General features: G+C 40.1%; 1 protein-coding gene across 1 annotated transcript in view; it reads left to right on the top strand.

Moving 5' to 3' along the window:
- LOC309408649 (netrin-4-like) overlaps positions 1 to 17,904 on the top strand; it is a gene marked incomplete at its 3' end in the record, with an annotated part of 53,359 nt that overhangs the window by 12,279 nt on the left and 23,176 nt on the right. Inside the window, exon 3 of the mRNA XM_082004544.1 lies at positions 10,002 to 10,265. Within this exon, the coding sequence (XP_081860670.1) occupies positions 10,002 to 10,265 (264 nt within the window). The remainder of the gene's footprint in view (positions 1 to 10,001; positions 10,266 to 17,904) is intronic.

Genomic DNA, 17,904 nt, shown 5'->3' with positions numbered 1-17,904 from the left:
CTCTTATCTTTCACCTCTGACAGGGTCACACATCTCCATTCCATCTCAGATAAGGTACAGCCAAGACAGAATGTGTCATGCATTGGGGAACAAGTCCTGTAGAGATGCAAGGAGATGAATTCCTAATTTCTATTTTGCAGTTTTCTTTTACTCCAGCATTCACTAAATCCCTTACTCCTGTTCAGATCCAGAGTACTTCTGCAGCTAGAACCTATCTATCTGAGACCCCCAATCTTAATTCTTCTGGCAATAAAATTGCTCTGTTGATGATTTTTGGTCTAGGAGGCAGAGCAATTTATTCACTGCCGATTGCCTCATTTGTTTCATATGAAGCACCACAAAATCAACACCTAACTTTCTATGCTTACAAACGCTTCTCAGTGAAAATCCTTCACTAGCATGTCATAAGTCCTGACTGGCCTGTGAAGTACCATATGTTTTGCCTGTTGACTTCTATCACTATAAGAAATTATATATAAAATTGGAAACAAGTGCTTCTAATCTTTAGCATATTCTCAAGGGAGAACATTCTTAACTATACTTAAGGGAGAATAGTTACTGCTATGCTCATCAGCTTCAGTATGCCAAACTCCAACATAATATTATGAACTAAAACCAACCCACCTTTTTAAGGTCTGTTCATCTACTGTAAGTGCATCTACAGGCAATGCTTGCACACAGTCTTATGCACCGAGACATTTTTTACCTTCTTGTCCATCCATCTGTGTTTCTAATTTAAAAAGGGTGTACTATATAGTCATGGAGCCTAAAATGAGCCTTCAGGTAAGCTAATGTAAATCAAAACTCTGGCCCAAACAAAAGGAGAAATTACCACAATGTTGCATCAGACATTAATGTAACTTGCAGTTCAAACATCAGATGTGGGAAACAGGGACTGAAATGTTCCAACCTTCATCCTGACAGCATGTGCACTCAAGGATCTGAGAGACTAAAAGCACGTTTTTAATAAACTGGAATATTGGGAAATTAAAACAAATGTTCTCCTCCATCGAAGATGATGTTTGCATGAAAGGAAGACATTAACATGCAAAGCTGGGTAGAACATTGACCTGCTTATAACCATCAGACCCAAAAGGAGACCCTTCCCCTATTTGGTCTAGCTAGTGAAAGGGAGTTTTGAATCAAAGGCGGGTTCATTTATGTGAGTGTCTGTGTGACAGATGACACCAATGAAGTGTGATATAATAAACCCATTACTGGAATTCACTGGGGGCTGGAAGAATTGTGTATGCCTGAATTAAGTAACTGGTTTCTATGGAAACATGTTAAGTGTGCCTTGCACAGAAGACCTGTTCGCTCTCCGTTTTGTATCCTGTGGTGACCTCTTTAGGGACAGAAGTCCCCAGTGCCTTTTATCAAAGATGAGTGGACTTGCTTTGTAGCTAAAAGACTTTTAATCACTCTTCTAAATATACTCTGTGAATGCCACATCAAGACATGTTGTGATGGGATGCAGTTCTGTCTGCTTCAAAAGCCACCAGGTTGTTCAGACAGAAGCCACAGTCAGCCCTATGGAAGGCCTTTTCCTCTGCACTGACACTGAAGACCTCTGCTACCTTTCTCCATCTACAGGGACTCCCTGAGCAACAGTTATGGCAGAGGGGAACCACTTGCACACAGACACCAAACCAGGCCAGGGCCAGGGGTCTCTGTGGAATGTATGTGATCCTGTTCCAAGGACCTACATTTTTTGCTGTCTTTTCTCCAGCTTTTCTTTTACTGTATTCATGCCAAACCTTTTGATAAACAAAGAAGGATCCCCCGCATACACGTGCACATACCTCATTAAGTGGCAACATCAATAATTCAAGAGGTCACTACTGAGGCTTCAGTGGCTTCTTAAAGGTCTGATCTCATATGGCAGTGGAGTCACTGAAAAGAAACATGCTCAGCACATCATGAGGTTGAATTCCTAGTAGCTAAGATGTTGCACTGCAGTGAATTGTCCAGCAGCCATCAGGACTGGCCTCTCAAAGTTGCATGATGCTCGGGTTATTCCGACTTCCAGCCGGAAAGGATTCCAGGACGGATTAGTCACTAGTGAAGGTAAGCGCCCGAATGTTATGACTAGGGCTGTCTGTTCAGCATTTTGTTTAACTTGAACTATAGAGGAGATAGAATGCAGAGCCAAGTTGAGAGGAAGCAGTTAACACCAGCAGTGTAAACAAGCAGATAGCACTGCCAGGCCCTGCTTCCCTGGAGGAAGAATTAAGGGGCTCAAGTATTTGTCTCTGAAGGGAATTTGAACTGACGAGACCAGTCCAGCATTCCCACCCCTGGCAAGTGAACTTCAGGAGGGCACCAAGTGTCCCACTCTGACCTGGGTTGTAATGAGCCATTTCAGAGACATCTGGAGCCTTATACACCAGCCAGAAAGGCACAGTAGGTGGGTTTTTTTGAGCATTGCTTCTGCATTTCCTGAACATACAAGGCAGCAGATATAAAATGAATTTTTCTTCTCACCCAGTCTTATAAAACCTTAGTGGAGTTGCAGCCGTGACTTTTTTTTTCCAAGTCTTAAGTGTGAAAAAATTATTGTCTAAAATGCTATGAATCTTAGAGATTCATTGCTGTAATTTTTAAACTGCAGGCAAAAGAACACAGTTCACTGTTTGTTCTATGCTTGTCCACACATCACTGTCATAGTGAGACTATACACTTAGCTACGTCTGTTCATGTGTAAGATTTCAGCCAGACCTAGAGATATAACAGGCTCCACTTACAAGAAATAGATGCTCTCCCATCAGAATACAGCTTGGTTGACATTGGTTGACACTGACGGTCATGGGTTGTTTTAACTTTCCCTGAGAATTCAGCAGACAGAGTGAAATGAGTCTCCTCATTCTCAATCCACTTCCCAGTCAGGCTGTCTGCATCACAGAACTCCTCGTATCACCCTTTGCCATTTCAGAGCAAGTATGGTATCGTTCCTCGTAACGAAAAAGGACACTGCACTTTGTGGGAGCATGGAAATGTTCTCACATCCCCATGTAAGGTGGTGCTATGTAGAATGGAAGGGATTTTGTCCATTCCCTGTATACAGACTGCAAGCTGGAGGTTTTTGTGCCTAATAGTCTAGATTTTGTGCTCCAACTACATTACATTGATAGAAGATACTGTTTCTCCCTACAAACCTTGCCTTTCTACACGGATGTAGAGATTTCCAGCTGTGGGTAACCTGAACCTACAGAATACATTTAGTTCGAGGGAGAGAAAAAGTCTGGATGGCTATTCAGATTTGTCTGCCTCTCATTTGAATTGTGCGGTTTTTTCCTATAATCATATTGGCAGCAATGCCTAAATATTAATATTAATGCCACACTGACTGGATTACTGGAATAACCTCAAAACAAATACAACTTGAAGGGACATTGACCCTTTCTGTTCTGGAAAACACAGAATGAATTCAAGACGCCACTGTCTTGGTAGTAGTTGAGTTTACCCAGGTCAGAGAAATTAAAAAAATCAAATGCACAATTATTTCTTCAGGAAACTACCATATTCTATACTGGCCTCTAAGTTTTATTCTCTAGAAGGACAGGAAAGTAGTGGATCTTGACTAAAAAACACTATTCCATGAATCATTAGAATTGGGCCTTCTAACAGCTAAGAAAATAGCTAGACGTTCTTTGTGCTCTGAACAGTATTTCAAAACAGGAAAAAGACTACCTCGTAGTAAAGACTACTGTACTACAAGATGGAAAAATTAATCTAAGTCAAGGGGCTCCATCAAATAAATCAGAGGATATTTGACACTGGGTAGGAAAAATTCTGAGACAATTGTTTACTATTCCTTTAAGAACAAAATCAACTCACATGAAAATCTCTTAATGAAGAGGATTTAGGACTGATGAGAGTTTTTATTGCAGCTTCCTTCTGATGGGCCTAGTATAAGCACAGAGACATTTCTCATCTCATTAACCTGATTGTGTGCAACATGATCAACGTAGCTTAAGGATGATTTGTAATATCAAATTCTTGTTCCGCACAAGGATCTTCTTTTGTAGGAGGCCATACATTGGCACTGCCCTCCATTTATGACTCATATTCCTTGACCTTAGGCTATGAGCTTGCAAGGGGGAACCTTTATTGTGTCCACATCTTTTCTGACTAATACTGGCTGGAAGATCAGGTTAAGAAAACAGAATTATCTGCATCAAGAATGGAGAAGCAAAACATATGGCAAGAAATCAAAAATCTGAGACACTGTCTCTGGAATGAAGATGATCTCTTGATTGGTGATAAAACATCACCCCTTGTGAAGCTGTGCCAACTTGTGTACAGCAGAACCAATCCCCTAACAGTGGCTACCATTTTTTAGCTCTGCACAGTTACAGCATTCTCCAAATGTCCTTGCTCTTAGAAAGGTCAGGAGAGAACAGGGTAGTGACCATCTTTTTGAGGTGCAGCTGATTGACTTTTGAAAATGAGAATGACAAATATGCGCTTGATAGCAGATATGCAGATAAGCATGAATGTCCTACTCAGCATTCAGCTCCAGTGTCAGCTCCTGATTGTAAGGGAAACAGAATGTAGGGTGGATTTCCACAAAGGGTTGAGACTACAGAGGTGCTGAATAGCCTCAACTTCCACTCAGTCCAATGGAAGCAGAAAAATTTCTAGGGTGTCCCTGAGCAGACTTAATTTCCATCAGATTTTCTTCTGCAGCTCTGCATATGCTACTTTTATGAAAGCTGTACAGTGATATTTAGACAAAAAAAGAGGAGATTTCAAAGCAGTCTGTTACAGCAAAAAAAGAACAGAGCTTCCACAGAGCTTGATACCAGATAGAGATTTAATTAGGAGACCTATTGGAGCAGGTCCAGAGGAGGCCACAAAGATGATCAGAGGGCTGGAGCAACTCTCCTATGGGCACCAGGCTGAGAGAGTTGGGGTTGTTCAGCCTGGAGAAGAGAAGGCTCTGGGGAGACCTTACTGCAGCCTTCCAGTACTTAAAGGGGTCTTATAAGAAAGATGGGGACAGACTTTCTAGCAGTGCCTGTTGCGATAGGACAAGGGGTAATGGTTTTAAACTAAAAGAGGGTAGATTTAGACTAGATATAAGGACGAAATTTTTCATAATGAGGGTGGTGAAGCACTGGCCCAGGTTGCCCAGAGAGATGGTAGATGCCCCATCCCTGGAAACATTCCAGGTCAGGTTGGACGGGGCTCTGAGCAACCTGCTCTAGTTGAAGATATCCCTGCTCACTGCAGGGAGGGGTGGACTAGGTGACCTTTAAAGGCCTCTTCCAACCCAAACTATTCTATCATTCTAGATGAGAAATAGCTTTACAGGAAACATCAGGGAAAGCTCTTTTCAGAGCTTGCATCTTAATTATAAGAATATACTAATTTTTCATTACACTCTCTTCATGTCTTTTACATTAATATAATGGAAAACTGCAAATTTGCATGGTATCTCTGAGAAGTGAAAAATGAATCATATTTCTGCCTTTCTGCAAAAGGCAGAAGTCAATCATCTATCTGTATAGAAAGAATCTGCTTCATAGGCTTCAGAAACACAAACTTTGTGAACTAAAAAAAAGGGAACAAATAACACAGCAAAAAGACAGTGTCTCTTCCCACAGCTCATGATTCCAGCTCAGTAATACTTAGATCCCTTTCTAATCTAATCTTTAAAACATTTATGCAGAAATGGTTGAGATGGCCACACTCTTATCTTTTACCTATTATTATTAATTAACATTGCATGTATTGAACACCTACCTCTAGGGATTCTCAGATAATTTTACAGGTATAAATTAATTAATCTTCCTCCCATTCCATGAAGTATTTGAATACCTGTATCCTATTTTCAAAAAAAGGTAAGCAGGACATAAAACAGACTTCTATTCCTACTGAATTCACTGGCAATCCAGAACAGCATAAGGCTTAAGTTACTTGCTGAATGTTATACTGACCAATTGTGCTGGGGCTTTGAACAAATAGTCACATTCCTACCTCTGTATTTTGGTCACAGTGACATCTCTCCCTTTTTTACAGAAATAAAATTCTTCCCTATACTGTATAAAATTATCATCAACCATATATACAACCACCACCAATCTGTCTCCTAATTTAGGTTTCATTTTTTCTTAGGGAATCATAAAGCCAAATACATTAATTTAAAATATAATCATGTATTTTTAGTACAGAAAAAAGTTTAGTGGTTTGGTTTTGTTTTTTTGGGGAGTAAATTATACATTTATGGAAAAATAATTCAGGGCATGTAAGGTGAGATACCAGATCTATTTTAGAAATTCATCCCACTCTACAATTATTTGAATCAATACACATAGCAGCCTAGTAAGTATAACTTATGGACTGTAACATACTGCTTTTGACAGTAGGGCAATACATATGTTAAGGAAAGTTTAATGACTGGCACTTTAACGTGAGAAGTCACATCCAATCAAATACTGAAAATAAGCCAAGAGATGGTGATTACCTTATACTCTTCCTTGTGCTCAAGGGTTTTAACCACCAGAAGAATGTGTCCTCCAGAAGGGAAAAGAGAGGAAAATATAATTTTCCAGTTTTATGCATATATGAAATAATGCTACTAAACTCATTTAAATATGAAATAAAACTGTGCTACCTCTGTGCAAAATGCAGCTCTCCTAAACCTACTTATATTGGCATAAAGTATCTGCTTTGACTCTGCTGATACAAAATATCTTTGTTATAAGTAAGTCCTCAATACTGTTGATCTTTACAAAGTTAAGGAAGGCTAATTCCTTAGTTGTTGTTGAATCCAAGAACCTATAAATGCCACTCCCAAAAGACTTCACTAGTATTATGTCACCCAAATCAGATCTTTAACACTTAACAAGTTTTGCCCTGGGAGAGGTAAGGACAAACAAATCCAGTCTCCCTGCTAAGCTTATTCCAGACAGAAATGTGTCATGAATTAATCATACAAGCAAACTCTTGTACCTCAATTAGAATGGAATACTGTTTTTTCTTAAAAGTATGCCACAGTCCCTATGGGACATCCAAGATATTAACATCTCTACTCACAAATAATGTTCAGAGTTCTAAGGGAATATGAAAAATGCCAAAGCAATTCCCCTCAAGAGATGCAAGGCCAGAAATGAAAATATTTGCAAAACAATAAACCCACAGGGAATCCAACCTTTTTCCAAGCTGCCAAGCAAAAAACCAAAAACAATACAGCTTCGTGAAAGCAAATGGCCCTATACTGAGAGAAGGGCACCCAACAACTGTCCTTTTGCCTGAAGAACTCAGTGCTATCTGGATGCCAATTAAGACATGAGGAGGATGCCTAATTGACTGGAGATCCCATAACATGAATCCATCCCTTTAAACTTCTCATACTTTATACAAAATAGGTTTCTAGTAGTACAATACAATACACGAGATTTCCTTCAGAGTTAACATAGCACAATGAAAGGCTATTGTCATCAAGCAGAAGTATAATGCCAGAGACAGAGAGTAAAAAGAAACACTTTGGCCATTATCTAGTCATTTCTTTCAGAGAGGATCAGTAAAAACTCTTGTTCTTCACCTCATTCACCCTTCCTCTCTGTCTCCTTTGAGGAGATCTGGAGCTGTTCACAACTGGGATCTCTGGGGCACAGAGACATTAAGCCTCTTCCCCAGCCTTGTATAAGGAGGTCACCGGCAGGACCAGTGGAGACCTTGCAGAAGCTAATAACATATTGATTACCTTTTTTCAGATGTCTTGTCCTGAAGCAAAGAACCTCTAGCATTTACATTCTCAAGCCAGTGATCTGTTAGATATCCTCTGGAGAGCTATCCTGAAAGGAGATACCATTTTTACTAAGCATATATATTGGAGAAACCATAGACAAGAAAGCTAAGTGTGAGAATAGAGCTTATAAAAGACAGTAACTGAACAGATTGCTTTACCCTTAGTTCCTCTGTTTTATCGCAATTTAAAACAGTTTCACAAGGACTTTTAACCCTTAATATCCCAGTAGTTAGTTTTTAACCCTGCTTTGAGATCTCTGAGTTTAGCAGGCTCTGCAGAACAACTCCATCCAATTCACTGCCTTGTTCTTAGATAAATTGACCATGTGGGAGGACGATGTGTGTGTCTGTACACAGCCAGGTGCTCAGGACTCTGAGAAACCACTCCACCTCTGCGTGGTCCACAGGGGACTGAGAAGAAGGAGAGAGGGTTCATAAATTGGTTTCCACTAAAAAGATCAGACCACTCTGGATTAAGGGAACTGGACAGAGGAGATTTGGTCTTTGTCCTGTGAGTCCATCAAAAAGGGGAATGCTGGGCACCTGGACAAAACAGAATGGGCCATTTGCTTATGGTTCCATTGGCTGGGGGAATGTAGACATTGGGGTGGAAAGGCCTGGGCTATTTTGTCATGGCTTTATTGGTCAGGGAAATGTAGGCACCTGCATTGCACAGCCTGGGCAATCTGCCCATAGCTCTATCAAGCAAGGAAATACAGGCACCTCTGATCTCACCAAACAGGGCTGTTTGCAGCCTTGTAAGTAGCTGACAGTCTAAGAGAAGGGAATTAAAAGAAAAAAGAACAGAGCTAACCAAACAGAAAATTCTGCAACAGGTGGGAAATGTACCACTGTCTTTGCTGTGCTACTGCCAGGTGTAGCTCTGTGCAAAGCCTGGCAGCTAATTCTGTTATTTTAAGAGGGTTTATCCCCCGATATGCCACCAACATGCAATAGAATTATCCTCCAAACATGTACCACAAGCTCTCTTCTGGCTCCTGCAAGCAAAAAGGAGCAAAAGTATTTTACATGCTTCAAGTATTTAAATTGGTCAGTTCACTAGAAAGAAAGAAAAAGAAAAACAGAGAGAGAGAGAAAGAGGGAATCCCTATGGAAACAAAGCTTTCACTCCGTTAACAGTTAGTCAGACAGACACTGTCACCACTTATAAAGCAGGGCCAAAGAACCCCGAGGGCAAGTCCCTCTGCTATGATGGAAAAACTGAACCAGAGGAGAAAAGAGCTCTTAGATGGGAGTTAGCATATGCACAGAGGACATCTAAGCCTGGGAACGAATGCAACCAGCTCTGGTTCACTGGCATGAACTGTGGTGCAGCCCTCTGTTGTCAACCTCTCCCCAAAAGCAAGAGAAACAAACACACCTGGAGAGATACAGAAGGGTAGAGCGGTGCATAAGCTAAAATACAACATATCCCTTTAGTCACTGTTAAACACCAAATTAGAACTGTGATACCCAAAACCAAACTATTGCTGCTCTGGAGAACTATCAAACAGTGTAAAAGCTGTGACAAAAGAGTAGCAACTTGCGGAGAGCCAGTAGGCACAAAGTGCCTTTGGTTCTGCAAGCTCACTGCAGTGTAGCTACTTCTCTTCTCCTAATGAATAAACTGGCTGGCTTTGTTTGAAGACAGGGTTCTCTCAATGCTTACTCACCCTAAGCCAAGCTGTGTTTTCTAGCACATAGTTCAAGTGACCAAGCCAAAAGTCTGATCACAGTTTCCACTTCTTTCACAGAGCCTCTTAGTGCCTTAGTTTACCTAACTCTAGAACCCATGATAAAGCTACGTTCCTAAAATGCTTTGAGAAATTTGGATGGCATTAATACTGCATTTATGCCAATAAACTTTGGATTTCCCTGAGTGACACTGTTTGTCACTTGGCTTAGAAACACAAGGAACTAACCAGCACTTGACAAGTTACCACACGTTGGCTGAACTGCAGAAGTGACCAGGCTCAGTAACCCCAGGGAGAGATGTTTAAACTAAGGCATTTCCTATTTCACATCTGAGACGGGATGAATGCAGGTACACAGTTACTTGTCGTGGCTTGGCCAGCTAGTGGTGGTAACTCAGCTGTGATGTTCTGGGATCAGTCACAGCCCCACAACTGCTTATGCAGAGTCTTCTAGATAGGAACTATTACTTTTTCTTGAACATTGCCTTGGGATGTTTGCTGTGCATGCAGAGTCCTGTATCTATTCTTGGATGTGCATCTTCTGTCTTTCAGGTGATTTATCGTGCCTTAAGTCCAGCTAACAAGATTGAAGACCCGTATAGTCCTGAGGCTCAAGATCTCCTGAAACTCACCAACCTCCGTCTCCTTTTGTTAAAAAGACAGGAATGTCCATGCCATGGTTCGGGATTGGTAGAGAAACCTCAGAGATTTGCCCACTATGCTATTTATGACCTGATCATCCGGGGAAGCTGCTTTTGCAATGGGCATGCAGAGGAATGTGAGCTTGCCAACAGCACGGGAGTCATGGAGAACGTGGTGAGTTCTAGACATTCACTAACTTACTGGACTTGTTACCTGCTTGTGCTTTGCGTGGAGAAACTGTTTAAAGAGTGCATCCTCCCTATTGCAAACTGTTAAACATACACATAGTGAAACCAAATAGATGAATAACATGCTAAATGAATACAGCTGGTAAAAGAATGAACATTCTGCCCATCCAAAAAGGAAAACAAAATATTGTGTATATTACTGGCATGACCATTGTAAACTATGATTGGATTTTTTTTCCCCACTAGTCACAAGGGAACAGAATCTTTTTGTGCCATCAGTGATTTCATGGGGCAGAAGGTGAAATAGTTTTGATGAAATGCACTTCATGAGTGACTCATGTTCCAGGAGACAAGAGGGTGGATGCATCACATCATTTGCACAGGCACAGATATTAGCAAGACTTTGCCTAAGCAGGGATTCAAATGCAGCAGTGAGAAAAGTAAGAAAAGCCTTTCAGAGCTTTAACTACCTCTAGAATCCTAGATGAGGTCTGGAAAAAAACGTAAGTGAGCAGATCTGAGTCCTCACATAAAGGTATGATCAAGCATACCTAAGCCATTCACTAGTGAATGCTTGTTGAACTACTTTTTTGAAAATCTCTGATGAAGGATATTCAATAGAAACCCTCAGTAGTTGTTCCCATTTTGACATTTTGAAACTTCTTCTTTAGTGCCTCCCTAAACAATCTCTGCAGCAAATTAATTGTTCCCTCTCCCCCAGTGATCATGGGGAGACGCTGATCCTCATTCTGCAGATATGATTGGAAGGTTCTTACTGTATCGTTCCTTAGTTTTTGTTTTTTTGTACTAACCAGAAAAGTGTGAAACCTCAGGTAGTCATTATTTAAAATTCTACTCCCAGGTCATACAAGTCTGGGTAAAGATGATCATGCTATTCTGTTCCTCTTTTCTGTGCTTTAGTCTTTACACCGTAGCTCTTCCTCAAATATGCAATGAAAATCCACTCCTGGAAGAGCCAGGTTCCTGGATCCTTTTACATTTTATCTGATACTTACCAATGATGATATTGGTAAGTATTGGTGAAGGGAGAGTTCACATAGGTACTGGTATCAGGATTTGGTTGACACAGCTAGCATAAGGGAGTTTATATAAGTGTATAACTTTGCATCTTACACTACAGTAAACTTGCCTACATGCAGAAGGAAAAGGCCTTTGTTGTTGAGTGATGAACATCAATGATACATTTCATATCAGCCAAACTACATTGCAACAAAACTCTTTGTCATCTTGCAATTTCTTGGAAGAGACAGGGAAGATGATCTACTTTCAGTCAGATGGTGACTAAAACAGGACAGGGAAAAGAGATGTTAGAAACAAACACTGCATGTCCAGAAATAATCTGATTCATTCCACTAGCCGCATCTAATACTTAATGAAGTAGTCTTAAGACACACAGTTCTTAATGTGGCTAGTGCGGGTGATATCACAGCATGAAGGCAGAGCAGCTTCATGTTTCCTGGGTTGCTGTCAAGAAATTAAATAAAATGATGGAAAAATACAGACCTCCACAGAAAGGCTTAAGTAATAGGAGTTTCAGCCTCTTAAGAGCTGAGAGTCCTCCTACAATGTATTTATTTTCTGTAGTTAACAAAACCAAAAGCAAGTCCATGTAGAAAACAACTGTAATTGTTTGCCATGGGATAGGCCCAAAAACTGAGATCATTCTGCACTTAGGTCTTGGAAGAGACATAACTGTGCTAACTTGTAAGTCTGCTCTTCTTACTCTTGAAACAAATTTGCTCTATTTGTAGTACTTCTAACACTGCTAGACTTATACTATATGAAGGCTAAATAATGGAGAAAACTACAGCAAATTTCTTGACACTTATGAACCATTTTGGAGGGATTGGATGATCTGTGAGTACTAGATGGTCTGTCAATGATCAATTTATCTGTGGATCTGTCAGTTCGGTCATGACAACCCATTCAGCTTCTGGCTTCTCCACTGAGGCTGCCATGCAGCTCTGTGAAATGCAGTTCTATTAGAAGTAATGTCACAGACACCACAGTGTCATAGAAACAAACGGATACAAGAAAACTGTGAATTGTAAAACCAACCTCCAAATGATACTTCATTCCTCATAGCCTGAAATCCTAGATAGTTTCATGCATATTCGCTCTGGTCATAAGTCATTTGTAAAAATACTGACTACAGCAAGGTTCAAAGTAGACTTCCATAGGATCCAATGGAAATATCCTTTGATTTCTTAATTTTGGCAGCAAAGTAGTAATAATTACCTTTCAATGTGTTGTGTTGGTTTTTTTTAATAAGCATGCACCCACCTCAACACAGTTTATCTAGATCACACTTCCCTTATTAACTACTGAGAATATCGTGTCAGACAGGAGAAAAACTTTGATAAATGAAGATGGGAGCTGTAAATAGGCAAGAAACTTCTGGACAAACATATATTGAATTTGGCTATTTGTTGCTATTGACAGTAATGCTTTCTTGATTTCCATTTCCTTTCCTCACACCAAAAAAAAAGAGACATGGAGATGTTATACCCAACTTAAATAGCTTCTTATGGTAGTAGATGACCTTAAAAGGTCCCTTTCAACCCAAAGATTCTATGATACTATGATAGCCAAGGACAAAATGCTCCTTTCTGGATTTCATGGCCTGTATTATTCAAACTGTTGGAAGTAGCTCCTTTGTCAGTGAGGGAAATTATTGAGATTGCATTTTGCCACAGAAACTATAGAGAAGCATTTTCTTTTAAATGGAGAGCATTAATATGCCGTTATAAGGGAAACAATTGCCTGGACTTGGCCACCTGAATTCACCTAGTCTTCTTCTACCATTGTATGCAACGGAATGTAATCCTGTCCCAGGTACTGCTGTTGCAGGATGTACAAAGTTATGTGTTGCTCTATAGTAAATTACTTCTTTATTAAGCTCCAGCAAAGTTAGTAAGAGCTGTCAGGTGTAGGATCTGCTTTGATGGCACATTTTAGCGGAGTCCAGGGGTGCTTCCAGAATGAAGTTTATAAAGCAGAAAGCGCACATGGACAGAACACAGAATCTAGACCAAAGTCCTTTCTGTTTGCCAAACATTTCACAGTTCACTTTCTAGTCCATGAGAAGTAAGTATGGACAGAGGAAAGTGAATGTGGATTAAAACATTTTTGTATAAAGCATTAGGGGTTTTTCACTTGTTAATTATTAGTACCTACAGTGCCAGGAAATTCTTACAAGTTGCCTCGGATGTTTCTTTTGCTTCTTTATCCTGTTTACAGAGACAAACTAAACTCCCTGTGGGTCTGATCCTCCACAACGAAGCAAATGGAAAGTTTTCCACTTTCCAGCAGGATCTGGCCTAAGTAAGATTCCTTGTTTGGCATAATGGAGGTTACATAAGGTAAAACTTGTTTTTCTACAGCAATTTTCTAGGTGACTTGGCTGTCGTATCCCTTGCAAATATTACCTCCTCTTCAAATACCTTGTGCAGTTCTACTGATAATCCCCAGCTAAGTTTTCATATTATCTGATCCAAGCTGTGCCAGTCTGTATGATGTCCAGCACTCAGAGATGGAGGACGTGCTCTCAGTTGTAGTTGGCAACTCAAAGAGTAGGTTTTGTTTAAGAAAAAGTTACCCTGCGTACATCAACTATGTTGAGTAGCGTCAGGAATGTTTTAAAAAAAAGTTTACAAGAGCTTCTAGATCATGTCAGAATAAATTCTAGAAACAGATTCCTGTGCTGATCTTTTTCCAAAAATTAAAACTGAATATGGACTTCCAGCTCTGGCCATGATGATCTGAACACATAGAAGAAGTTCATATAGAGCAAAAAGTAGTCATGAATTACATGAACTATGTGAAAAGAAAGTGGTGTTGCTGACACCTTTGCTACCCACAGTGGACCAAAGCATTTCATAGGAATCCGTGTGGGAACATGCAGGTGGGTGAGAAAGTTTCAGATATTTGTGTTCAGAGATGACAAAGCAGCTGACAGGGGAGCATCATGGAAAGGTTCTCTCTAATTTTACTGGATAGTTTTAGTGAGTTCCTAGTTTCCTAGGGCAAGATGTGCTTCAAAACCGTGACTCTAAATGACAGTTAAGTTCTCAAACAATTACTTAGATAAAAGTTGGAAAACGATATTCAGACTTGTCTTGTAGGTCACATACAGAAGATCCTATTTTATCACATTCTCACAAAGTCACCAGAAACCTTAACTGAAGAATATCTAAATAAACCCTAAAAAGTGCTTTCCTATACATCCCATGCTTCTCTTGCTGCTGCAGAGTGACTGTTACTGGCACATTAAAGTAATGCCTCCATTACTGCCCAGAGTTGGTTCCTGGCCAACGCAAAAATCAACACCCTGAGTTGTTAAAAATTTGAATCCAAGTGAAAATATGGTACATATTCCCCCTTTATTTTAGATATATTGTATCCTCCAAATTCAAGCACACCTCTGGGTTGTTGTCTGGGGTGTTTCCTTTCAAAAAATTTTATTCATTCTGGTTAGGTTTCTTATAGTTTTGACTCAGATACTATATCAGGTATCTCCTAGAGTTGCACAAAACCTGCATTAGTAGTCCTGATTAAATGATCTTAAAGATTTCAGAGTCTTGTTCAGTACTGTAGGCTCTGTAATCCAGGTTCTTCTCCATGGCTTTTGTGAACATTTCTGGTTTTGTTTGCTCTTCAACACTAGACTTGAACAAGATTTTCCTCTCCTCCCAACAGAATCAGCACTACTTTACATCACAGCCATTTCAGTTGGAATAGTAGGGACACATGTAAGCAGTAGTTCACCCAGTTCTGAACTGGCATTCAGGTAACATTAGGTCTAAATTGGTTCCAGGTACCATTCCTAGGTGGTTTAGTAGAAGGTTCTGCCCATCCCCTGACTTTCCACTGAGCACTGCCCGTTGAAGTGCAGGCAAGAGAAGGAGAACTTCTGTGCTACTGTGCAGCCTCATCCACCTGCACTGGCCAACACACTCCCTTTTAGAGGGGACATACCCTGCCTTCTCTTGAGCTCTGAAATTAAATTAGTCAGTGAGTGCTATTTCATCTTATGAAAGATAACTAATTTGGCTACTTTGGTGTACCCTGACAACATACCATAACATACTGCATCTTTAATTTGCTTGTTGCACATACTCTACCCTCTTCTGATTATAATCAGTGTTTTTAACTTGATATCCATGCAGGTTCTCCATGAGCTCTGCTGAGAACCTGTGGTTTGCAGCCAGAGCATCTGGCATTCATACCATCAACATCATGTTTTGAGTATCTATGGTTTAAAGTATAACCACAATTTTAACGTATAGTGGTTCAGTCACCAGGAATTCTGCAATTATAAAGTCAACAAGTTTTTCCTACATTTTACTATGATTGTGGAAATGTCTTTTACTACTACCAAAGTCCAAATCAGAAAAAACATGCCTATTCAGAAATTGTGTTTAAGCACATGCCTAAATGCTTTTCTGAATCAGGGCTCAATGTAGACCCACTCATGCAGACACTCATCTTACTTGTAGGAAACTGCCTCTTATTTTGTGGAATGGGGTAGGAAACAATTTCCTATGTAACATTATTAGCCTTTAAACACAGTTTTTCTTAAAAGCAATAACTATGGGTTATGGGTTTAAATGAATTTTATTGTTTAATTACTGTCATTAATAGTGTTTTTTGTTTTAATCACTTAAGTGATGTTCTCTGGTACTTTCATCTCTGTGAAAGAACCATAATAACCCTGCTAGTAGAAACATTTGATTGGAAACACTTGTAAATATATTTTAGGGCTGGTAAAATATGCCTTATAGTTCTTTTACGGATTGCTTTTCACATTAAAGCTACAAGAGTCTGTATGTGTATGTGTCTAAGAGAGAGAAAAAAATGCTTCACCTCACAGCTATCAGCCACCCCTTGCTACCAATACCTCTCTGACATCCCACAGTACAGCTTATTTCTGAGGTTCTTTCATTTAAGCTCCTTGCAATATATACTGTTCTATCTCTCTAAGTTGAATTTGACACAGCCACCAACAGCAGGAAGTTGCTGTGATATGACAATCATAGGAGCTGCTGTGTTCGGCCTCATACATTAAGTCCTTGTGTTTTTAAGCCCCTTTGGGACTGAATAGACCGCTATGTTGTTTCTGTCCTCAGCTCACCTATGCGTTACTAGAACAAAAGTTTTCAGTCTTTTACCAATGTTTTTCAAGGCCTTTCAGCCAGTTCACTCACCCCCAATAAATCTCCCAGTTATTTAAGCAAATCTTTCTAGAGTTGTGGCTTGTGGGTACATGGAGTTTGCATTTTAATGTTTTGGCAGCAGGTGCACACAAGATACGGAGAAATTTTGCACAGGATTTTGTGCAAAATATTATTCAGTGCAAAAGTTATAAAATCCTACATGTATTTCCTCGCCTTGGTTCACTCACTGTGCTGGAAGGGTCTTGGGGATTAGTTTTGCATTCTTTAAGCATTTAGAATCCTTTCCTAGATGTGCACAAGTTTTCTGCTAAATCAAGGACTTTTTCTCACTCTTTTTCTCCCTTCCCAGATTCCTTATAAATTTGGCTGGTCCTATGCCTTTTTCAGTCCTGCCCTTCCCCCACTCTACAAGCTGCAGCCATCTGCAGAGAAGTTGCAGAAAACTATTTTTCTCTTGGCTTCATCTGTTCCATTACTCAACATAATTTCACTTGAATGGGAGCTATGCATGCTGCCAAGTTCACTCAATACAGAGGCAAAAATTCAGAGAAGAGCTCACAGGTCCACTTTGGGAGTGGATTTTCAATCACACACCCCTAGAGCCACTGTGGATTAAACAGCAGAAATACAGCTAAATCAAGATAGTTGCTGGAGTTAGCCAGACTTACTACAACGTAATTGACAGAATTATTTTGCCTGTTGAATGAACAGGTCATGTCCAAACTTCTCTGAACTGTCCACAGTGTTCTAACCCATTATGCCTGACCCATAAATCCACAAATCCATGTCCATGTATCAGAATCTAGAGCTTCTCCCATTTTGTCCACCCCTGAAAACTAGTTCTGGGTCTTTCTACAGTAAAGGTTGGCAGTCAGGCCAGACTGTTCAGTGACATCAGGGACAAAGCCTTGAACAAGACCAAACTCACTCATGCCATTCACTTTCAGGAGATTTGACCAGTGGTATTTACTTGTTACATTGTGATTCAGGCATTCACTTACCAAAATACTGAGCCTCACTCCCCTTTCTGCTTCCTCCATTCTTAAGACACTCTCCAAGAGCTGGTGACCTGCTGTACCTCAGGGGCTGCATTTCAGTGTGACAGCTGTTACTTGTATGCAGTTAGTTACAGATTGATAATGGACTTGTTGGCACTGTAGGTAGAAATAAGAGGACAGATTAGCCCCAAAATTAATAAAAATCAAGCTAGCATTCAGGAAGAAAAAAATAAGAAAGCAGAGTGAAATGTGGCTAAGGCACAGCTAGGCGTGTGTGTAAAGACTGATGGAGGTGAACTCAGGCAGAGGATGGAGTTGTGTCTTGAAACTGTCACAGGCTGAGTTATATTCCCTCACACAAAGAATGAATTTTGTACCTCTCCTGAGCTATTTATCATGTTCTTTTGTTACTGTTCAAAAAGGTCTTAGA

The sequence above is a fragment of the Phaethon aethereus genome (genome assembly GCF_964289735.1).
Source record: "Phaethon aethereus genome assembly, chromosome: 11".
NCBI lineage: Eukaryota > Metazoa > Chordata > Aves > Phaethontiformes > Phaethontidae > Phaethon > Phaethon aethereus.
The sequence above is the reverse complement of the archived record's forward strand: the minus strand, read 5'-3'. Positions and strand labels throughout refer to the sequence as shown.